Below are 24,763 nucleotides of genomic sequence, written 5' to 3'. Positions count from 1 at the left end.
AAAGTTATGGATTGACGAAGTTGGTGGAATGAGGCTTTCGGAGTTATCTGATCTAAAAACGTTTTAGGTCCTTCGATTCCTCTCATTTTTTTACCTAAGTAGCAGAGCTAGAAGTTGGTCACTTTTTAGTAACTTTGTCACTTTTTTTAAACTGGTTACTGGTTACATCAGTTACTTTTTTTGAAATTTGGTCACTAAAGCCACTATTTTTCATTGTTTTCTGACAAATGAAAACATTTAATCTTCAAAAATTGTCCTCTGATTTTTTTAAAATTTCATTCTATTTTTATCATTATTAGAAGGGGGAAAGACCATATAAGTTGGGATTCTATCCAGCACCTCATATGCACGTAAAAACCCTCTTCTTTTGTATCAACAGATTACAATTTAAATCCAAATGATGCATCGAGTCCTTAAAATTAACACACTTTACAATCTAACAATATTTTGTACAGCTTATCTTAGGCCTTTTTTAAGCTTTGCCAAAGCCCGCTGCGAAATTTGCGTTTCAATGTGCTACTAAACAAAAATAAAAAAAAACTGATGATACGCGATTGAACACTCTAAATATTCTAGCAAGTGATGCAAATTTACCGTAATAAGTTGAGGCGTGTGATATAACCAGGAGGGACGGAGAACGATTATTCGTATTTTTAAGATTCAATTATCCATGCGTAACAAACGTTTATATTTCGTCTTATTCCAAAAATCATTGTTTCATTTTTCTTTAATTTTTTAATTTATTTTAAAGTAAAGTTTAGCCCTTCTCAAATAGGTAACTATTTTCTCGGTTTTGAAATGTGGGTTTAAATACATGTGTGGTAAATACATCACATTTTCTTCTAATTTAAAATTAATAAACAAAAGCCTTAAGTTTTTATTGATACCCTTTCATGCATTTTTGCTTCATAAATTCTACTCAAGTTGACAGTATTTTTAGCTAGTGGAGTTTTGCGCCACTCAAACACCGTTAAGATACAGGTCTGGAATACTTTTATTTCAGCATTTTGATGTCTTTTAAAAAGCACGAATTCCGCAACTTTAATATTCTCAATTCAAGTTAAAAAATCAACTCAAATTTAAAATGTATCGAAAACTTATTCGAGTTTTTCATGTACTTGTATGTCCTTCAAACATGCAAGGCGATTTTGAGTCTTTTTACCCTCTGCTGTATGTATAATAAATTCATTGAGATTTTTTTTGTGAATAAAAACAACTTTTTGATTTCTTATTTAATAAGAAACTTATGCAAAAAAAAAATTGTTTTTTCAGTAGGTACCATTTGAAAAGTTTAAGCAATGAGAAAATTTTTTAACACTCTTCTTTTTAATGTTTTATAACTGCCAATCGTATTTTTGGTGCATTAATATCGGTTGAGATGTTTCACAGTACTGAATATGTTAGCTGAAAAATGTAAAAAAGATCAAGACCATGTGTGGGGTGGAACGACAAATTATTTCAGAGGTGTTTTGAGGTCTAAAATTTTTTGTTTTCGCTCAAAATGCATCCACTTTCTTGTAATTTGTAACCACATGATTTTTTGGGTAGCAGTTATAAAGTCAATATTTTATTTTGCCTTCCTATACCTACTTAAACAAATGCTTTTAGATTTCACCGTTTTTAAATTGGAGCTCAGTAAATGCTACCGAAGCAACTGCTATGTTTTTTTTCATACCACGTCGGAATGCGTGGTCAAATCTCAAGTTAACAAAACAACAAAATACGTTGCAGCTTCCAAAAATAGCCTTGTACGGATTAGGATTAAAAGTTGTTATTCAATCAATGTGCTCACATAAATCAATGAAAAATCGATGAAATCACCGATGCACTATTTGCTCCTTCGATAAATAGCCACATGACATAATAAGGTTATGTCAAAAAAGCAAGATGGAATGAAAAAAGGGGTACCCTCAGCGATCCTTAAGTTTGTAAATTTTATTTCATTTGTTCTAGCCAAACTGCAAAATCCACTTTTTGACTCTTACTTTTATGCATGATTGCTTTACAAAAATGGCTTTCCCAATCTAGATACAATACTACAAAAAGTGCATAAGAGTAGAAGGGAGATACCATAGCCGCTGCCCGTGGACTAGAGGATAGCGTGAAGTCTTCTAACCAAGCGCTCTAGAGATCAAATCTCGGTCAGGGCATACATATAACTCTTTCTATGGGTTGATGGTCTTAGCATTTTTTGTACGCGATTTTCATCCTCTGGGATGATTCATCCCTATTTTTATCATTTGTAAGATACTACGTGAAAGATGTACTCCTTAACTTAATGTTGAGTTAATGAAATCTCTTCGAGGAATCGTCAAGTTCCATTGAGAACCTATATGTGTGTGTTCATTTTTTTTAATGTCCTAGCAAACATTTTTTATGCTGTTTTGATTTATCCATATACATTATAGAAAGATCGTATGAAGGTTGAAGAACAACATTCACCTACCAAAGTAGAAGTCATTTCTTTCATTTCATTTGTTTCTTAAGCGACGAAAAATAGTCCAATTGCGTGTTATCCGACACCTTATTCGTACCTATCGGGAGAACACAAACGAGCGCAAGATTTTGCTCTCACAGCCTTTAACACGTTCGTCACCATAGGACCGATAAACGGGTGACTGCTCTCTTACTCTACAGTTTCGCCACGCGTTGTAAATCTAGCACCCTTTCGCTTTACTTTTAGACTCCGAAATTTTTTTTTGGGCGACGAACGTGTTAAATCGTTGCCTGCGACAATATTTTCCAGTTCTCTCATTGGTCAATATTACTCAATTTCCGTCTGATTTTTAGCCATCTGGAACTGGATGCACTGCTGATTGCAGAGAGAATAAGACGATGATTTTCTCACTTGAACAACGCGCGGGAGCAAAATGATTTCAAAATTTAAAAACATAGCAGACTTTCTATCATATTCGATTCTTCAGACGACGTTTTGCACGATCTTCTTACTATGCAGTTGGAATCACGATTCGCAACATCATTGTAAACGATTAATGTTATCATTTCTGATACGATTTCATGTTTGCTGGGCTGCTGATGAGATAGAAAATCGAACTCTTGATCTTGAGTCTCGTCCGTGGATAAATCTTAGAAAATTTGACAAATTTTAAAAGAAAATTTTCAAATGGTGCCACAAATTAAAGTCTTTAATCATCAATCAATGCTAAAATAATGATAAATTTGTAGACCTTCGATTTAAAGCGAATGTTAAGAAGGAAAAAAGAACATTTTTTATAATACATCGAATTTATTTGTGTTTAATTTTTTTTACTGATTTGTTTTCTTTTTCATATTTTCTACCCGGTTCTCATCATATCAATTTCCACTTGGTAACATTTGTTTAGAATTTTAATCTCACTAACAATAGTAATACAATAACACTTAGAGCTTGAAAGCACTAACTTGCTCCGTAAGATCATAGCTTATGTTTTGTCTGCTGCTCTAAAATCAATCAGGAGCTTCTTCAGAGTTTCCAGAACTTTTCGATTTCTTCACGTTTCACATACAATAAATTCGAGGGAAATACACATACCTTTGGCTGGATGACGATTAAGCAGCTCACTCCATCCAGTCTCCACCTTCTCCACCAGAGTTCTTATTTAGATCAGAGCTATCACCTTTTTTAGCTTTCTTATAAAGTAACTAATCCTGATTTTTTTTACAAATATAGTTGAAGCCAAGGCTTTAAATTTATTTCACTAATTTTTTTCATGATAAGTTGCTTTATAAAAAAGATAAACAAACTGGTCCAAAATAAGTTCCCTGGTCCAAAATAAGTCCGTTACCCTATTTTATCACTTGATTAACATCAAGCTCTAACTTCATCTAACTTAGATATGCAGTAAGTTAACATCAGTTTTTAGAAATACATAGGGTAACGGACCTATTTTGGACCGCTTTGGGTAGTGCCTATGCTATTTTCTGAAATGAAAATGTACATGCTACAATTTTTGACTGCTTTATCCATTCATTACGAAGATCGAGACTTTTTCTATCGAAACATATCGTCATTTTTTGCAAAGTAACAAGATTTAAGCCTAAAAACTCGTTTCTTCGATCATAACTTTGGTCGGTATTTTGGACCACCAGGTTTCTATTTTGGACCACTCTTTGGACCTATTTTGGACCACCCTTAAACTAAATAAGTGTTTATTCTAAATTTTGCTTTATTTATGACAACGATTGAGGCGATGATGATCTCTATTTAGGTACCTTTGTTTATTAAATATTCCCTACTTCAACCATCTGTTTTTCTACTACTTCTTGTGCTTTAAAACAGTAATTTTCGATAAGAATATAGTAAGAGCAGAAAAACTCCTCCGTTTTATAATGTGTTTTAAAAGTTTTGAAAATTCCGACAGCACACTGCATTCTCGACGAAATTCGTTTTTTGAATCTTTAGGACCAATTTTTGGAACGCAAATCTCCTTCAGGCGACCCAATGATACGTTAGTAATGTCTGACATCAACAACTCCGCGACATCAATTGATGCATTTTGACTTCCAAAACCTTAGTGGATTTGGTTTGGTTTCAGCTCTGTAGAATACATAGATTCAAAAATGATAAAAATATGCGAGAACTAGCTGACCCGTTGTGCTTTGCTACACCTTCCGAAAATAAATGTAATTTGTAAAAATTTATTGAAATTTAGATTTAAGAGAGCATTTTTTTTTTTAAATCAAACCTCATCATACTTCAAAACCAACAACTTTGAAATAAGAGCTGCAGCTGCAGTTCTGAATTGCACTTCAAAGATGATGTATATTTTTTACTGAAACTTGATCTCTGAACTCGATTTTTAAGATCTGAAATTTGTACTCTGTACCCAAAAAAAACCTTTTTAAATATGGTCCCTTTTTGAAAAGCTCTTTATCCTAAATTTACATGGGAGCTCCCCCATCTTTTCCAATACTGTCCCCCACTGTTTGAAGAAGGTAGGCAAATTTAACCGGCTCGAGTTTAAATAAATTACTAATTGAAAGAAAAAGATTCGCATATTGGAATTTATTGCAAATTGTACTTCATGGAAATAGAATTTTTAAAACCGATGAATAGCGTGAATCGAGACAATTTTTTGAGTAGATTCTTAATATTCTGTATTATGAGAACTTCCAGCTCCTGATAAGCTTTACATGGGGCATTTTTTGGAGTTGAAAAAATAAGCTATAGAAATTTGAAAAAAAACGATGAAAAGGATTTTTAATAGCCATTTTCAAAAAGCTTTTTTCACCATCCTCGCCTACGAAGCAGTTTGAATATCTCTCCTTTTTGCGCCAAAATTATATTAAAAAAATGTTTCGCCATATTCCAAACTCGTGGACTTGAAGTTTTCCCAAACAGCACTTATCATGGTAGTGAAAAAATATTAAATTAGTTATGTATTAAATACAGTGCAAGTTTCTTTTTTTTTAAATAAAATTACTACGGCAAAAAATTATAAATATTTAAAAAAATATCAGTTCGACGTTTGCCCTTGCCCCACCGTGTAAGTTGAGAAAAAGTTGAACGTTTGAACATGTGCTAATGTTCCTTGAATGAAAAGTCGAATGCTACCTACATTTACACGAACTAAATACGGAAGTATTTTTGCAAATCTTTCAATTGGTTTTGATTCGATTGATAAAATACCAATCCGTGTCACATCTAGGCGTCATTTATTACCACGTGAAATTTAGCAAGAAAAAAACACATCTAGGTTGCATATCGCCTCCACGTGCATAAGAAACATAGGTACTTGGTTGAGAAACAGGCGCCCGATTGTTAAATTTTTCCAGCGATCAATGAACAGTATGCTTCGGTTACTATCCACTTGCGACGACCACGTTTGCCTGACCATAGAGACGAAAAACAAACCCCTTAAATAAAAGAAAAGTGAATACCATGACTTTTCAATTTCAGAATGTCGATCTGGGTCTCATCTAGGCGTCATAACCATGTGCTTTACAAAAGAGCTAGGAATCAAGTAGAAAAAAAAAATAACATCAAGGCTTCATATCGCCACCCCTTGCATTGAAAATATTCTTGGTTGAGAAATACGCGCCAAAATATTCCCACTGATCAGTATGCTATGCATTGGTTACTATCCTTTAGCGTCGTTGGCTTGCGACGCCTAGACCATAGAGACGAAAAACAAACCGCCCAAAGGAAGAAAAAATCTCGAGAAAATGGATGTCATGACTTTAATTTGCTTCGAGAAACTACAAATTTTGTATGGAAGCCCTCCCTCCCTTAAGTCGGATGGAGTTTTGACTATTACAGAAACCATCCCCGGCCTCAAAAACCCTCAGATGCCAGTTTTGACGATGATCGGTTCAGTAGTTTCCGAGTCTATAGGGAACAGACAGACAGACAAACATTCATTTTTATATATATAGATTATGTAATCTTTTTAACCATCTTTAACCAGATTTTTGTTGTGGAAAAATTCGCAAAAGTTCAGTTTTATCTTTGAAAAACCTTTGGTCCAACGAAAATAAATAATTGTTGGAGTAAATTCTTCAACAGTTTTTTTTTCCATAGATTGCATAACCACAGGGGCTGAAAAATAGCAATTCTCGTGTTCTTAAGCTGTAGCTTTCGACAACTGCTTATCAAACAGTTGCCATTAATGTAGATTGTAAGATTAACTTGGTTTGAAGAAAAGTGCACAAAAAGTAAGTGAAAACAATGATTGACTTGGTTTTATGCCAATTGAAGTGAACCCCTTCTAAAGGCGGGTTTGGGCTTTAGCGAGTTGATTAAATAAAATAATGCCAAAAAGACCAAATTTTATTTATAATAGGCGATTATAATAGTGTGCATAATTCTTTTCATATCGCCGTACACCGTTTTATTACGTTCATGAACATTTAACAGCGAGTTAAATACTCAGGTTATGTTGGGTGGTCCAAAATAAGTCCCTAAGGAATTAAGTTGGACCTATTTTCGACATGGGTCAAATTGCGATAAAAACAAGTTTTTCTGGTTTTTCAAGCTTGCTAACTAGTTTTTATCTGTTTTATCATAGCTGTGAACATGTTTTTAGTTGTTTAATTCATCACAGCTAGGCAGAAAACTTCTTCAAAGTTGACTCCAATTATGGCACATCCTCTTGAAACGGGCTTGATTTGGTCCAACTGTCAGAAATCAAAACTTTGTTTTCAATTTTCTATCACTTATCAGTTTATTTAAATGGAAACTTAGATGTGATTAGAATCATAAGAAAAATAGCTTTAACTATATTTGTTCAAAATTTTCATGATAAGCATGATTTATGAGAGAAAGATTGGAAAAAAGCTGCAAGGTGGTCCAAAATATGTACCCGGTCCAAAATAAGTCCGTTACCCTATGTTTCGAAAATTGACAACTTAACTGCTAAAGAATGCAATGTATCAAGGAAAAGTTCCACCCGTTTGATGCATCCGGGTATAAAGAAAAAGTTATTTGGACAACTAATTAGAACATCACACAGATTCGAATTGGTTAAATAAATGAAATGAAATGAATTGGTTATTTTCTACGAGGTTTTAAAGACCAAACTGATTCAGACTTAAATTCATACCAAAAATGGTGCACCGTTGATTCTAATTTTTCGTTGTTCCAGCCAGTGAGGTTGCCATTTCGTTTCTAGATAGGATGTAATTTCAGTAGTCCAAATTATAAATACGTTAGATCGAATAACAAATAGGGGCTACTTTTGCAAGAATGTCATATTAAAGGTTATTTTTAAGATTTTCTACCTTAGAGCAAGTTCACTGGTGTTGGGAAAAAGTGGTAGAAATTTTGACATTTTGAAAATTTTACCATGCAAAAATGTTTTCAAGATCTTCGGGCGTTGTATTTTTCTACAGCACTGTTTCTGTTTCAGCCGTATGTGGTAGAAATTTTGCTATTTTTTGCATCACAGCATGCGAAATAACAACACGTGTTGTTATAAAACTTGAAGGCCACAGATTTTGAAAATGGTTTTTGCATGGCAAAATTTTTAAAATGTGCAAAAGTGACAAAATTTCTACCACTTTTTCCCAACACCAGTGAACTTGCTCTTAGGGATTTAATTTGTATCTTCTTTTAAAATCATTCTAGAGATGTCAAAAATATGAATTTCTAGAGTTGACTTCTTGAAAACAGCAGAGTGAAATTGGAATATATTGTATCTACTACATTAACTCTTAGAGCAAGTTCACTCGTGTTGGGAAAAAGTGGTTTAAATTTTGACACTTGTAGCACATTTTGAAAATTTTACCATGCAAAAATGTAGTGGATCATGTGATAGAAATTGAGCTATTTTTGCATCACAGCATGCGAAAATAGAACACGTGTTGTTAAAAAAAAACTGAAGGCCGAACTGCATTGAAGATCTTGAAAATGATTTTGCATGGTGAAGTTATCAATGTGTGCTACAAGTGTCAAAATTTCTACCGCTTTTTCTTAAGGACAGCGAACTTGCTCTAATATGTGTTGGGAGCCTACTTGGTTGAATAATTCTTCTAAATCAAAGCAATCGAAAGATTATTTCGATTGCTTTGATTCAATGTTGGTGACAAATTTACCAATAATATTTTAGAATTTCTGACTTATCTGCTGTAAAAATTTGTTGCCGCCTTGACTCAAATTATAAAAAATATATATTCAAGAGTTCATGTCTAAAGAGTCAAAGTTTCAATCATCATATGGTTGGGATTCGACCAGACCGAACTGAACGCCATAAGTTTGATTTCGAGATAATTGAGGTCAGAATTCACAGCCTTACCAATTAGTACCATTAGAAAAGATTTCTTATTTTGTCATTTAACCAACACAATTAGGCTTTAATGAAGGCATTGTGGCTATACTGGTTGATTTCTGATATCACATTTAGTAGAAAATCGGATTTTAATAACTATATGTTTGTTTATACAAAGTTCCCTCTGGTCGAACCAAAATGTTGAAAAAAACGCCAAGCATATCATTTGACTAAGCAATTTGTTCTAAACGTAGGAGCCTACAAATAGGCGCTTTACGAGCAGTACCAAACGAGTATGGCTGGTGCTTAAAAAATATTTTTTCCGTTGAGCCAGAGTGAAACAAGCCATAAAAATTGCTCATATTTTGAATGAGAAATATATAAGACTTTAACTTACCGATTGTGGTCTGATCGATAGTACTCGATAAAAGTTAAATTCTTTTATCATTAAAAATTAAAAATCCTACTTTTCTAAAAGATAGTTTGAGAAATAAGATTCAAGGGTCTCAGTTCGGTCTGGCTGAAAGAATTTTTTTTTTAAATTCTGACAATCTTCAACAGGAAGTTTTTAGCCACGAGAGCGTCATTCGTCATTAAATCTATCAGATTCAAGTTCTAAACGCGCTGAAGAACAGTATCGAATCGAAAAACCGTACGAACTGAAGATTGTTCCGCATAAAAACAATTTTCTTGACCAAAACGTGCTTTTTATCTTCCCCTTCGAGTTGGCTTTTAGTTCATTATTTTTTCAATAAAATCTTAAAAAATTGGAAAAATGTCCTGATTTTCATAGGATAGGTAGTTTTACATGATTTCCATCCGATGCGATAGATAACTCAGTTTTTTTCAACTTGGCGTTCAGTTCGGTCTGGTCGAATCCCGGCCATATATTTGGATCATATGGGTTATATACCCCGCATAGATAATGTACCGAAACTTCTGCATACATGTTTACATCATCAGAACAATCCCAAAATTTGCCCAAAGATTTACGCTAGTTTATCAGCCTTTTCAAAATGATACAAATTTGAAAAACTCAAACCCTGCTTGTGTATACCGATTCCTTTATTTCTGAGTAATGAAGATGATATTTAGATGTACTTTGTTTCAAAACTGTGCTACTGGCACGTGTGTAACCTTGATCTATACAGCCTCTACGATTTTTTCAAGTACCAGACGATGGCTCTAGTCGATGTCTCAATGAATCATAGTCTTTAGAAAAAAAAACTGGAAACCTTCTTCGTCCTTGCGAAACTCCCAGGTGTAAACTGATTGCCAATAACTTGCACACGATACCGAAATCGGCCCATAACTAATTGGAACTCCTTTTTACTGTGTGTGTTTCAGGGCTAACAGTTAAGGATGGACAACCAGCGTGGAGGAGGTGGTGGAGGCCGCGGCAGAGGTCGCGGTTTCAGTGGAGAAGGTCGCGGAAGAGGTCGAGGTGGTAATAACAATGGAGAAGGCCGTGGCCAAGGTTGGGAGGGCCGTGGTCAAGGTGGGGAGGGCCGTGGCAGGGGTCGTGGTTTTTCTGGAGGAGAGGACCGCGGTGGAGGTGGAGGCGGTCGTGGATATACAGGGGAAGGCCGCGGAAGAGGTCGCGGTCGCGGTGGCTACCAACAGGATGGACAAGGAAGAAGTGGTCAGGAAGGAGGATATCAGCAGCATCAGCAGCAGTATCAGCCGCAGCATCATCAGCCGCAGCAGCAGCAGGCACCTAGGCCAGCAGCTAGAGAGCAAACGCCACAGGCAGTTGTACCGGCAGGCAATACTGGTCTTCGCCCTCAACGTGGCGCAACCGGGGATGGATCAGGTTCTGCAGGTCGTGGCGCGGTGCGTAATAATCGGAGAGTTCAGGATGTTGTCAGAACTAGACCTGTGGATTCCACGATTTCGAAGCATGGTGAATCCGGAACTAAGATTATGCTACAGGCCAATTACTTCCGAATCTCTAGAGGAGGCGAAGAGTGTATATTCCAGTACCGTGTCGATTTTAATCCGGTGGTAGAAAGCAGCAAGTTAATGAGCTCCCTGGTTTATACTTTGAAACCTACTATCGGAGGATATCTGTTCGACGGGACACAGATCTTTACTCGTCATAAGTTGCGCAGCGAAGAAGTCGAAATTCAAACCAAGGATCCTATTAGTGGTACTCCTTACATTATCAAGCTAAAGAAGGTTGGCGTTCTTGATGGATGCAACGAAATGGAGTTCATGATTTATAACTTGATCAACAGAAAGGCGATGGGTGGACTAAATTTGCAGCTAATTGGGCGCAACTTCTTTGATCCTGGCGCAAAAATCGTTATCCCACAGCATGGTCTCGAGTTGTATCCAGGTTACATAACTAGCATTCGACAGCACGAGCAGGATGTGCTTATGTGCGCAGAGATAAACCACAAGGTAATGCGCAGCGAAACTTGCTACGGACTGTTCAAACAGTGTGCCCAAAGCGGAGGAAACTATAAGGACAACTACAAACGTTTAATCCTCGGTTCAGTAGTGATGGCAACATACGGAAAGAATCAAACCTACACGATCAACGATGTAGAGTTCAACACCACTCCGGAAAGTTCCTTCGAAACTGTCGCCGGTAGAATTACTTTCATTCAATACTTTAAAGAACGCTATAACATCATCATCCGAGACCCACGCCAACCGATGCTGGTTTCGCGAGCTAAGGCGCGAGACATTCGAGCAGGCAAGGCCGAGCTACTGTATCTGGTTCCGGAGCTGTTCCGAATGACCGGCCTTACCGACGAGATGCGTCAAAATTTCGGGTAAGGTTTTTCTGCTAATAATTTTTCACTAAGAAGCTGATTCTTATTAATTTTTTCATCTTCATTAGTTTGATGCGCGAAATTGCAAACTATACGCGGCTCGGACCGGATAAGCGCATTGAGCGTCTGCTTAACTTCAACGATCGCCTGCAAAAAACCAAGGACAGCATAGAGGTGTTCAAATTTTGGCAAACAGAACTGGAGCGCCGTTTGGTGGAACTGCCCGGTCGAGTCCTAGATCAGGAAAAAATCATCCTCGGACACCTTCGGTCCGATCAAATGACGTAAGTTAGGGTTTTTTCGGGAATATTTTTCACATTTCTGAATATCCGCGTTTTATCGTTTCAGTGAGCACCCGGCTGGAGTTCAGGCTGATTGGCAGCAGGTTATCCGTAGCAATGCAATGTTCATCACAGTTCCGTTGACGAATTGGTACGTGGTAGTCTCTGCTGGGTCTGAGAATTTGATGGCCGATTTTATTGGTTGTCTAAAACAGGCGTCCAAAGGCATGAAATTCCACGTCGAGGACCCTCAGGTTGAGGTGATCAAAAATGATTCTCCTCCTGTTTACGTAGATGCACTGAAAAGGATCTGCCAAAGAGATCCTCAGCTGATCATGTGTCTGGTGAGAAATGACAAGGCCGACCGATATTCGGCCATCAAAAAGGTTACCTGCGTTGAACGTGCCGTCCCTACCCAAGTTATTAAAGCCAGAACCGTGACGCCTAAAGGTGGTAATGTGCGTACTTTGATGTCCGTGGCGACCAAAGTATCAATTCAGCTGAACTGCAAACTGGGAGGAATTCCGTGGACCCTGAGAACGCCACTCAGCTCCGTAATGGTCGTAGGTTTTGACGTGTGTCACGATACCCAGGACAAGTCAAAATCCTACGGAGCGTTGGTAGCCACGATGTATTTCTCAGGAGTTAAGCATCCAAAATACTTTTCTACGGTCAATTCCCACTGCAATGGCGAAGAACTATCCGACTTCATGTCCCAGAACCTGTTCAAGGCTTTGCACGCTTACCGGAGAGAATTCAACGGCGATCTACCGCAACGTATCATTCTGTACCGCGACGGTGTTGGTGAAGGCCAGTTCAAATACGTGTACGAGCACGAGGTCGGTTCCATAAAAGAAAAGTTGAACCTGGCTTACAACGGCACCGCGGCCGCTTCCCGACTCACATTTATCGTCGTCAACAAGCGCATCAACACCCGCCTGTTCCATAACAGTAGAAATCCAGTGCCCGGTACCATTGTGGATGATGTCATCACGCTTCCCGAGAGGTAATTATGACACTTTATTTGTTGTTTTGTTCAAAGATTGGTTGAATAGTTTTGGAATTTCTCGGGATGGGGAAATAAAAACACAGTATTAAAGCTTTAGCGAATCAACACGACAGTCCAGCTTCGAATTGTTTATTCTTCGTCTCTGATATTCGTAGTTGATCTTAGATCGACTCTCACGTTAGCTCAGACACGACAATTTTAATATTTTGCAAAGGCTTCATGTTAATTGTAGGAGAAAACTGTTAGCAAATCGTTCATCTAGGATCGAGCGCCAACATTCCTGAGTTGCTGGAAATACTTGCGATGGTTTCAAACAGAATCAAGTTCGATTTCGGGGACCAAATCTGAGTGTAGGTAAAATCAAATGGCAACATTGGTCAATCGATTTCTTGATGTCCTTATCAATATCTCTAACGCTGATTCTAAATCTGAACTCTAACACTTCTTCACTGGGTCTGCCTCTCCTTCGATGTCCTTCTGGATTCCACTCAAATGCCTCTCTGCAAATCTCGTTTTCATCTTTTCGCAGCGTGTGCCCAATCCATTTCCACTTACGCTCCCGAATCACGAAATCTAACGCCTTTCGATGACACCGGCGATGTGGTTCTAAGTTTGAGATCCAATTGCCAGGCCACCAAGCGCGGATGATATTCCGCAGGCAGCGGTTTATAAATAAATACTTGCAGTTTTCGCGTCGTCACCGCATATGTGCAACAAGTTTCGCACCCGTACAGCAATACGGATTTGACGTTTGAGCTGAAGATTCGGATTTTCGTTCGTAGAGAGATCTGGCGTGACCGCCAGATGTTTCGGGGACTCGCAAACGCAAATCGGGCCTTTCTGATCCGGGTTTCGATGTCTTTCCTGGTACCACCATCAGGCGTTATCTGGCTACCAAGATACTGGAAGCACTCCACTTTCTCAACTTGTTGCCCAGCTACCATGAAACTGGAGGGATTGCCTGTGTTGATCTCCATCGACTTGGTCTTTCCGACATTGACTTTGAGACCTGCTGCCTTGGAACTTTCGGTGAGGTCGTCGAGTTTGCTCTGCATATCCGGTTGTGGTTGGGCGAGCAAAACAATATCGTCAGCCAGGTCAAGGTCGTTCAGTTGCTCCATTGTTGAAGGTTTCCACGTCAATCCCCGGTTCGGTGCACAGTCGATCGATCCAGTCAGAATCTCGTCTATTACGATTAGAAAAAGTAGCGGTGATAAGATACATCCTTGAGGCATATTCTGCAACTCGAGTGACGTGACTCACGAAATTTCTCCTCTTCGTCCTGATTCCAGAAAATGCTTCAGAAAAGAAATTTTGTGTATCGATGAGCTTTGAAGACCAATAAGAGCTCATCCGAACAAAAGTTTCGAGGGTTATTTAAGCCAACAAAACTATATGACATTTTGTTAGTCACGTCACTCGCGTCGCAGAATAAGCCCCCTTGTCTCACTCCAGTAGTTACCGGGATTGGTTCGGACAAGACACCGTCTCGTTATCGCATATGTGCATCAAGTTTCGCACCTGTACAACAAAACGAATTTGACGTTTGAGTTGAAGATTAGGATTTTCGTTCGAACAGTGCTTCGTTGAGATAGATTAACTTCTCTGGGACTCCTCGTCGCCTTAGAGCCGCCCAGATGTTTTCATGGTTTATTCGGTCGGTGTTCAGGAAAGTGATCCAGAGTACTTTGAGGGTTGTACAGATCAACTCTATGCCACGTCAGTTACCAAACTCTGTTAAGTCCCCTTTCTTCGGAACCTTTGCAAGGATACCCTGCATCCAGTCGGCCGGGAATGTTGCAGTATCCCAACATGAAACATTTGTGCTGGCAAGGCAGGGTTGGCTTTCAGCATTTCAGCAGGGATGCAATCGATCCCAGGCGCTTTGTTGGACTTCATGTCTTTGACTGCCTCTTCTATTTCAGCCAGCAAGGGTGCTTCCGAGTTGAAGCCATTAATGCGACTGTGGCACTTCGAGCTGCGGGTTCCGTTGACCATCGCTATTTGTGACTCGAAAGAGTTGTTCAAAACGCTCAGTTCAACGTTTGAGCTGATCTGTTCTGTCTGTCAACAGCTGACCTGCTCGGTCTTTCATTCTAGCATTAATGCTTGCACCGGCGAAAAATATCATAAAGCAATCGGATATCTACATTGGCGGCGACTCTTTCTCCCTCTTCGGCTAAGGAGTTTGTAGGCTCTCTTGTCTCTTTTACAAGCCCGTTTAACTTAGGGTTGCCACAACAATCTCTAAAACTGTTCAACCAATCTGTATTTTCTAGTTTATTTGAATATTATTTGAAAGTTGGAAACGAAAATAAGAAATGAAGTATCTACCTACTAAAAAATGTTCAGTAAACATTAGATTTTTTGTAGCGAGGTGGCGCTAACGTTTGTCTATCTTCTCCTTCCTTTCAGAAACGACTTCTTCCTGGTCTCGCAGAGCGTCAACCAGGGCACGGTGTCGCCGACCTCCTACAACATACTGTACGACGAGTCCGGCCTCAAGCCGGACCATCTGCAGCTGTACACCTTCAAGCAGACCCATCTGTACTACAACTGGTGCGGAACCGTCGGAGTTCCGGCCGTGTGCCAGTACGCCCACAAGCTGGCCTTCCTGGCCGGCCAGTATCTGCACCAATCGCCGAACGCTGCGATGGAAAACAAACTCTACTACCTTTGAGGAGTCAGCTATGCGATGATCAATGATCATTGATTATGTTTTATGATTGTTATAACAAAATATTTTTATTTGCGAATTATATATAGTATCTATAAGATCACGTACAAAAAAAAAGAGTTTTTTGGTGTTATCTAAAGTTAACACAATCATTAAATTGATTGTTTTGGCATCGGAACCCATTGTTTATTTTGTTCGTATCCCGTTAACCCGAATATTCGGATCACCGAATAGTTGAGCAAAGTATTCGGCCGAAGAGGTCGAACATTTATTTCTAAATTTTATAAAATTTCAGACCTGTAATTTTTTGTCGAATGATGTCAAATATCTAAAAGTATACTCTGGCTTGCCCATAGATTCAAAATAAAATCCGAAATAGGTCAAATCATTTTTTTTTTGTTTGAGCAAATCCACTGCGACCAATTTATTTGATCTATTGTGGAGTAACCCAATTTACTATTTTTCTGATTACGTGGTACTGTCATCATTAATTGAGATGTCAGTTGTAGACGAAATCAAGACATAATTCCAGTTTGGGATGGTGTTTCTTATGAATCTCACCACCTTACTGGCCTTCATCTTCCAAATATCATCGGGAGTTAGGATTCGCTTACCAAGAACTTTTAGTCGATGTGTCATAAGATATCCACAGTCACACATTAAGTGCTCTGCAGTTTCTACTTCAGTTTTTCAGAACCGGCACATATCATTACTAAGTTTGCCAATTTTTTTAAGGTGGTAATTGCATGGACAATGCCCTGTTAAAAGGTCTGTAAATGTTTTCAGATCACTTTTCGACAGGAGGCGAATCGGGCTTTATGAATTTTTTTGATTGCCTAGCACCAATAGCTACAAGCCATTTGATTTTATTTTTCAATTTTCCCAAGTTTTTAGTTCATTGTTAAGTGCACAAGTTGATACTCCACAGATAGGTTCCGGCCCGGTCATTGGCCCTTCCGATCCTCTCCTAGCCAGTATATCCGCTTTTTCATTTCTTTCTATGCCGCGGTGACCTGGAACCCAATAAAGGTTCACCTGATTTTGTATTGATAATTGATTTAAAGCATTAATACAATCCCATACTAGTTTGGAGCTGCACATTGGAGCTTTAAGAGCTTGTAACGCTGCTTGACTGTCTGAAAATATGCATATACAGTAGTTTCTCGATTTTATCACTATTCGATCAATACTCGCCAAATTCACGCTCGATTTTATCACGGTTATTGTTTCGATTTTATCACGATTTTTAAGAAATCATTCAGAAACCATTACCAGGTCCTTAATTTTCATTCAAAAGCATAGAGCGTCTTTGTTTATGATATTTTTCATGGTTTATGTTATAGTATATAGGTATCCAATAATATGAAAATGCCATTGAACTGCTTATTTTATCTGTATAGTGTTTAAAATCGTCATTTGGATTTTAAAAACGCTTGTAATAATTGACACAAATATTTTAACGTCACGCTGATGCTAGTGTTGTTACTTGGGTTTTTTTTTTAACTTTTTTCCAAAGAGATAACGACTGTTAAATTTCCATCAAAACAAAATAATTCACTTTAATTAGATGTAGACTATCAAATGGATATACAACATGGTTTTATTTCAAGAAAAAACCTAAAAATTTGCTTTAGAGAAGAATAATTAGAACTGAAAACGATCCTTTTTGTTTAGTAATCTTTGATAATTACGTCTTATGATCGAAATTTATTGATACAATACGTTTCCACTACTGAAAATATTATAAACTAGCTGATCCCATACGAACTCCGTTTCGCTTTCAACTTGGAATATGCCATGAACAGTTTGTATGAAAGTCAATTGCCAAGCATTTTCCAGATGCTCTTCCGAATTCATTTTTAAGTACTAATTGCAAAAATATTAGACAATTACTTTTTATGTCGTCTGCTACTAAATTTGAAATCGGGAATCAATTGACCGTGCCAAAAAACCCTCGTGTATAAATTTCGACACGATCGTTGCATAACAATGCTATTATTGCCAAAAAGTTAAACCCCTTTCGGTGACCTCTTATACAACTTTTGATATCTGAAACTGATTGCCCTTTCCTCAAAACTCCCGTGCGAAAATTCTCAAAGCAATCCATTGCATAATAACGTCAATATTGCTAAAAACAGTGAAAAATTAATTAAAATGGACGACCCCTTCGGTGGACCCCAAAACATTTGACATCTGAAATCGATCGCCCGTCTCCGAAAACTACCGTGTGCAAATTTTCATCTAGATCCTATGTATAATAACGACGATATTGCAAAAATATTGAAAGGTTAATATGGACGACCCCCTTTGCCGACCCCTTACACTGAAATAATTACCTGAAATCCATTGCTCATCTCTCAAAACTCTCGTGTACCAATTTTCGTCTGAGTACGATGCATAATAACGACAATATCGCATCAACAGTGAATAGTTAACATGGACGACCCCTTTTGACCGGCTCCTGATTTTAGTCTGGATAAGTGAAATCAGTTGATTGTCCCTAATAACTCCTATGTGCAAATTTTCATCCCAATCCGATGTATAAAAACGTCAATATCACTAAATTACTGAAAATTTAATATGGACGACCCCTTTTGCCGGCCCCTTACACTGAATTCGATACTTCAAATCGATTGCACGTCAATCAAAACTCTTGTGTACCAATTTTCATGTGAATACGATGTATAATAACGTCAATATCGCAATAACAGGTAACAGTTTATATGGACGGCCCCTTTGGCTGACCCCTTACACAAAATTGAACACCAGAAATCGATTGCTCGTCTTTTAAAACACTTATGTGCAAATTTCCAACACGATCCGACGAAAAGTAACGTCAATATCGCGAAAACAATATTTGTCTTCTATGGACGACCCCCTTCAGAAGGGGTCATCCAAAAATCTAAAAACATTTTTCATCCTTCCTGGTTCTAATGAGCATCCATGCCAAATTTCAGCTCTCTAGCTCTTAAGACGGCTGAGTCTATGAAGGACAAACAAACAAACAAACAAACAAACAAACAAACAAACAAACATACAGAAATTGCTTTTTATATATATAGATTATTGATTAAAGACAGTAAAAATACTTTTTTTCTACTTCAATTTCTAGTTTCGCCAAATTCACGGTGAAATTATTTTTGACCGTGATAAAATCGAAAAACTACTGTATTAGCGTGCCTGTACATCCTCTTCAAAAAAATTTCCACGCAAGAGTAAATCGCATGGACCTCTGTTTGGAAGACTGCTAGCCAACATCCCGTTGGAATCGATATGTTAACCCCTGGGCAATAAATTCCGGCACCAGCTTTGTTATTCATTTTTGAGCCATCAGTAAAAAAAAAACAGATCCTATTACAGTTGTATGTAGGGCCACCCTGTGTCCAAGTTGATCTATCAGTATCCATTACTTCGAAACGTGTGTAGAAATTTGGTTTGTTTACCATCCAGTCTTGTCAAATCATTCAAATCATTCTATATTTTTCGCAGGTTCATTCATTTTATTTTTCTAAATCATATAAAAACTCAAATTCCTCTTTGAAAAGTTAGTTTGATATTATTCAGAGGACTGAACCAGCTGTCAAATCGCATACAAACGCACCGTACCAAATTTTTGGTACCAGAACGTCAGTGTGGTTCCCGAAATTAAACACTTCACCCCATAACAGACTCGAAATAGGGTAACATTTTGGTTGCCAAACGCATCTGTTGTTGTCATACTGCAGATTTAGAATCAATTTTAACAAGGATTATGCTGAACCCTCTGCATTTTGTGCCCAACCATAATTTATTAATGTTACCAAAGATCCCTTTGATTGACATTCCCGAGCCGCAGATATCATTTTAAGGATTATTAGAAAATTGTCTCTGGTTGAAATTTTTGCAATGAGGAAGCCATGTTGCCCCTATACGTGTTTCACTCGTTTCATTTTCCTTCTTCCTGCGAGTTTCTTGACTGAAAACTTGGTACGGAAATTTTTGTTTTCTTCAGCCCCTTGATATTATTAAGCCCAACACACAATGGAGAAAAAAGAGTATGAACCGCGAAGAAATTCAATATCTTACGTTCTACATGAACTAAATGTATGAAAGTATAGTTTCCTTAAGTGAAAATGTCCAGAGAATCAATAGGCGTTTCAGACGCCGCACACAGGGGTAAATGCACCTAATAAGCGATCAAAATTATTTGCGGACAAACGGTAAACGCTAGACATTTGATGTCTTCGCAACTTTTTTATATTTTTTGATGGTCTATCAAATTCTTGAAAGAAAAAGGTGATTTTTTCCACCTTGAAGGGAGATAAAAAAAATTATTTCTTGAAATAAATAGTTTAGAGACTTGATGTTGTAGATCTTATTATTTTAAGCAACTTTGTTGAAGACACCATAACGATCACATGAAAACCTTAAAAGTTACCAGCATTTTAAAAATAACAAGCATTTTAACATGTAATTTTGAATTTTATTTAATATCTTTTTTAGTATACGATTTACAAACTTGAAATATTTGAAAAAATTGTTCAAATTGTTGAAACACACAATTTTGTGGAACATTTCAAATACATATTTTCAACTAAGAAAGAAGACAAAGTACAAAATATCCAAAATAATGCCTTTTTTCAGTAAGTTATAACCTTAAGAGTTCGGACGAGTTTGAATAATTTTTTGAGTGGGTTTTGTTGGTCAAGTTATTGGCTTTCCATTGAGATATAAATTTAACATTAGTTTTGGATAGATTTTTTACAAATTAGCAATCAAAAATGAGCTTTTTCCTCTAAAAACAGGAAAAATTGAGAGTTTTTTTCTTCGAATTTTAAGTGTTTCTAGAGGATTGTTTGCAAAATATACGGGAATTAGAGGTTAAAAAAGCACTATATCTCCGTTCGTAAGCTCGTGCGGCGTCTGAAACCATGTCCGATCAATTTTCAGGACATTTTCACTAAAAGAAAGTGTTTTTTTTTTCATAGATTTGAGTCATGTAGAAGGAAAGGTATTGAATTTCTTCGCGGTTTATACACTTTTTCCACCATTGCGCAACAGGTTATATATCCAGAAAATAAAGTTAAAAAAAAAGTTTATTTAAAAATGAACATCAATTTCTTTTATTTTTAGATTTGATTTGAACACGGCTGATTTGATTCAATGGAAAATTAAAATTTCAAGAAATTTTCTGTCCCTTTCTTTTTGTATGTTTTGGAATAATACCAAGATTTTGTTGACATTTGCTCTATTTTTTCGAAAACTTTCAAAAAATCGTAGAGTAGCTCAGCGGATACGTTTGGTATTAAGTATGGCATATTAAAGGTTTAGAATGATCGTTTTTTTATAAATATTTTGAAAATGTTTTCGAGTAAACTCGATATCGAAAAAGTAATTTCAAATTGTTTGGCACCTGTTTCGACATGTTTTGTCTAAGATCCTACAGGATTTCATTCCATTTTTTTGACCTATTTAGAAGAGACAAGTGATCAGATGTTCCTTCAATGAGTGGTGATATTATTGAAATTATCCATTTTTTTTAAGGGAAAGAGCTGATATGAAATGGCACTGCTAAAAGCGTACAGATGGAAGATATAGGAGAAAGTTTAAATAATCGTCTTTGTTTATTTCCTTCAAACTTAATAGAATAATTAATAAAATATTTGACCGAGAATTCGTTTCACGGAAAAATTGAAAAGAAAGTTGTATTCGGCCAACGGCCGAATACCACTATTCGGTACATTTCTACTTGCGTTACTGGCGTTACGTTCGATTACTCTAAAATTCGAATTAAGACAGCCTATTGATGAAGTATGAAACAAGCTAGAGCAACTAAATTGTCGTAAAACTTCAACCATTATTTGTAGTTTCAGTTAACTGGTTTAACAACGATAGTTTCTCCCAATAAATATGTTTTACTAATTACAACTGGACGAGCATAATACAACCCAACACTTACCTTTTTGCATTATACAACCTTTTGAGAATTCTATCTATAAAACAAATACTCCATTGCCATTGTGCCGGTTGCTGTTTTTTTTTACAATTCTTGTGATCTGTGCAGTCAAAGTCTGACCGTATATTTTGATAAAAAATGTTTTAAAAGTTTTCTGTTTTCCTGTTTCTTGTCCGTTTCGTTAATTTTCGATAATTTTATATAAGTGTTAAACAATTAATTCTAAGAATGACGTACCACAGTAAGTTATAATCATATTATTGATAAATGGTTTTTCTTTTTTCTGCTGGCTTTCCCATAAGTATTTAAAACTATAAAAAATAAACTTCGTGATAAGATGTTAAAACGTTTCCACAGTATATCGGAATTCAGAATCTGGTGCAAGAACAGTTGAAAAGCATGCAACGAAGTTTAAAAAAAACTTTTTTTTCATCAGAATCTAAAGAGTAGTAAAATTTAATTAATTGGAGAGGTTTGATAGCAAACTCGACGTCCTTGGTCAATTGATAACTACGTTTTAAGCAAACTGAACCCAATATTCATTTCAAAACCGATAAATACTTGCTCATAAACATCTGAAAACTAATAGATTTTCCCAAATGATCACAATTTAAAGGATTTTTTTCACCGATAGTTCAAAGAAAAATGTTTATTTCTATAATTCGATGGATATTTATCAATATACAAAAGTTTTTAAATTAGTTCAATTTTTAAATGAAAATGGCAAAACACATCTTCGATTTTATTTTGTTTTTGAACATACTTCTTATCGTTCTTTGGGAACGAATATTTTATAATATGGATACTTACATTCATACAGAACTATCCTATGACTAACATTATTTATTATTCTGTTAAAAGGAGAATTTGTTTTATTATTGGTGTATCTAAAATTGAATATTTATTCGGTTTCATTTCTTTGTATACAAAAGTATAACTTTACCTATAACAACTGACCCAATTCCCATTCAATTATAATTATAAATTTTCTAAATGATAGTTTTTAAACCCGAATATCATTTAAACAATAATGTTCGGTTGAAATTTTTTTTCTGGGATTGTGATCAATTTGGATTTTTTTTCAGATTTTGAGGAGCAAGTGTCTATTGGTTTTGAAATTAAAAATTGGTTTAAGTTCGCTTAGAACATATCGATTGAACAGGGACGTCGAAGCTGCTACTAAAACTCTCCGAATGAACAAATATAACAACAATTTTTCAACAAAAAAGTTGCACACTACCAAGATTTTAATAATAGAATATTTTCGTACTAGTTTTTTCAATCTTCTTTGCATGCCTTAATGGATTTTTCAAAAAATTATTTCAATGCTGGTTTCAACTATTCTCATATTCTTTTGAAAGAAGAAAATAAAAAAGTCTAAAAAATATAATTTTCGGCTTTATGCATTCGTTATGTTATGCTAGGATGCATAACAGGACCGAGGTCACCTCTGCACCCTAGCAAATAATTTTGTTTTGGAGTGTGGGTTAAAGAAAATTATCAGGAAACACTTTTGACCAGTGTGGTCTAGTAAAGTTACTACCTGCTAAAACTGAAATACTAATTTATTGCTATTTTATTTTTGTTTTTTAAACGTGTGCTAACAAGTCTCTTATAAATTAAAATCTTTAAATAAAAATCTTATTATGCTTAGATTTCCTAAAACTATCTCGTTCTCCTTATCCATGGATAAAGGGATTCAACAAGGAACGTCTTACCCCTAAGATTCAATTGGTCGAACTTTGAACACCAGAAAATTATAATTTAATACATTCAATTCTTCGATGATCGCGCAATACTTTATTTAACATATTTTTTCTCGATTTTTGATAAACTAGCTAATTTAAATGTTTGTTTGTTTTTATTTAAGAGGTTTTCGGCCCGAATTATGTTCCAAGAACAGTTCTGTTTTAAATAACGTTATTTTTGGTATGCTCTTTGAAATAAATGAGGTGTTATTCCAGTTTAGATGACACGTAAAACAGTTGAAAACTATCATTGGGACTTGATGAAACACGAGCATTAGTATAGAACTTTATTTTTTTAAAACTTTATGGAAATTATTTTCAAGCAATAAATATCACTTATTCGCTCTTCGATAATAAAATGAAATTGCAGATAAATTTCACCAAATAATATATTTTTCTGACAGGAATCAAGTTACCTGGTTTGATTCGTCTTGTCATATTCAGATTTGTCTGCTTATTGGACAAACCTTATAACTTATCTTGAATCGGTCTTGTTTTTTTTATTTAAATGGAACATGTAGCGTGAAATTCGAATGAAAAACAGTATATCAAGCAACATATTTCCTAATATTTGTTGAACTGTTAAGCCAATTAGAACCGTGGTATTATTATTATATCTTAAGATGCTTATAATTTAAACACAAAAGTTAGCAAAACATTGCTTTGAGTTTGAAACATGAAACTATAAAAAATGCTCTATCGCTCTGAATCTTAATCAATGAAGCAATTTACTTAATTTTTCTAGAATCGATCATTTAAAAAAATGCTTGAAACAGCAAAGAACAATTTGTTGAATTCTATTCTTAGTAAAAAAAGTCACGTCTCATAAACTTAGAAATGCCTTTGTGTGCAATAGTAAAATCTTCAGATGTAATAGAGGATAAAATACTGAATACTTAGCTTGAGGGCTTCTTACTGCTTCTCCACGAACATATTTTTAAATGGTGTGCAGATTTGACTGAGGCTGGAACGCTGGACCTAGAACCAGCAGTACTGGAAGGGAACTACTTTTCGCCGGTTGATTCGCTTGCTGGCACTAACTGACCGCATGACTGACGGGCCGAAGAGCATGCTAGTGGTTTATGGCCGAGTTTTGTCTTGTATGTTCACTTTATTTCTACAAACTTTCACTCTTTTCAAATAAACTGAAGAAAATTAGGAACTTAAAAAAAACACGTCATTTCCCTGTCACTGACTACTTCGATCTCTCAATTTAAAAAAAATCGAGCAATAGATGTAAAAAATTAAACATTTTTCGATGCTGTTAAAACTTTACCCAGTATGATGGATAGGCTTAATCATATCACCAACAAACTTCACGTTGGTTTTATTATTTCATTTTATTTTGACACTGTTGGTGTCAAAATATTTTTTTGACAATCGGATTTTTTTTTGAATAGACATTTTTTATAATTCAGTACCTGTCTGGGGTAAAATGCAAATCAAAATTGACCTTATAAATCTCGTTTCCACTTGCTGGAATATGATGGTTTTGTATTAGGCGTTTGTTAACATTAAAATTATATCCATCCAAACAATTTTCAAGATTTCAGTTAGTAGAATTTTTGTAATATTTTTTACCCCTAAATGTATGCAGCACACAGTAATAACTTTATGCACGGAATATA

At 36.1% G+C, this 24,763-nt stretch overlaps 1 protein-coding gene across 5 annotated transcripts in view; it reads left to right on the top strand.

Annotated features, from left to right (window-relative positions):
- The window catches only part of LOC129744308 (protein aubergine-like), a 49,362-nt gene that overhangs the window by 11,213 nt on the left and 13,386 nt on the right, over positions 1–24,763 (top strand). For 3 of the 5 annotated variants that reach the window (XM_055736774.1, XM_055736775.1, XM_055736776.1), the window contains 4 exons: positions 10,053–11,485; positions 11,554–11,769; positions 11,834–12,772; positions 15,191–15,569. The exons of 1 other annotated variant lie outside the window; for it this stretch is intronic. In XM_055736774.1, the coding sequence (XP_055592749.1) occupies positions 10,068–11,485; positions 11,554–11,769; positions 11,834–12,772; positions 15,191–15,455 (2,838 nt within the window). In that variant the 5' untranslated portion in view covers positions 10,053–10,067 and the 3' untranslated portion in view covers positions 15,456–15,569. Of the gene's footprint in view, positions 1–10,052; positions 11,486–11,553; positions 11,770–11,833; positions 12,773–15,190; positions 15,570–21,496; positions 21,629–24,763 lie in introns of those variants that run through there. One more of the 5 variants, XM_055736777.1, reaches the window with a different exon arrangement.

Source organism: Uranotaenia lowii, chromosome 2 (genome assembly GCF_029784155.1).
Source record: "Uranotaenia lowii strain MFRU-FL chromosome 2, ASM2978415v1, whole genome shotgun sequence".
NCBI classification, from domain to species: domain Eukaryota; kingdom Metazoa; phylum Arthropoda; class Insecta; order Diptera; family Culicidae; genus Uranotaenia; species Uranotaenia lowii.
This window is presented reverse-complemented; position numbering and strand designations above follow the sequence as displayed.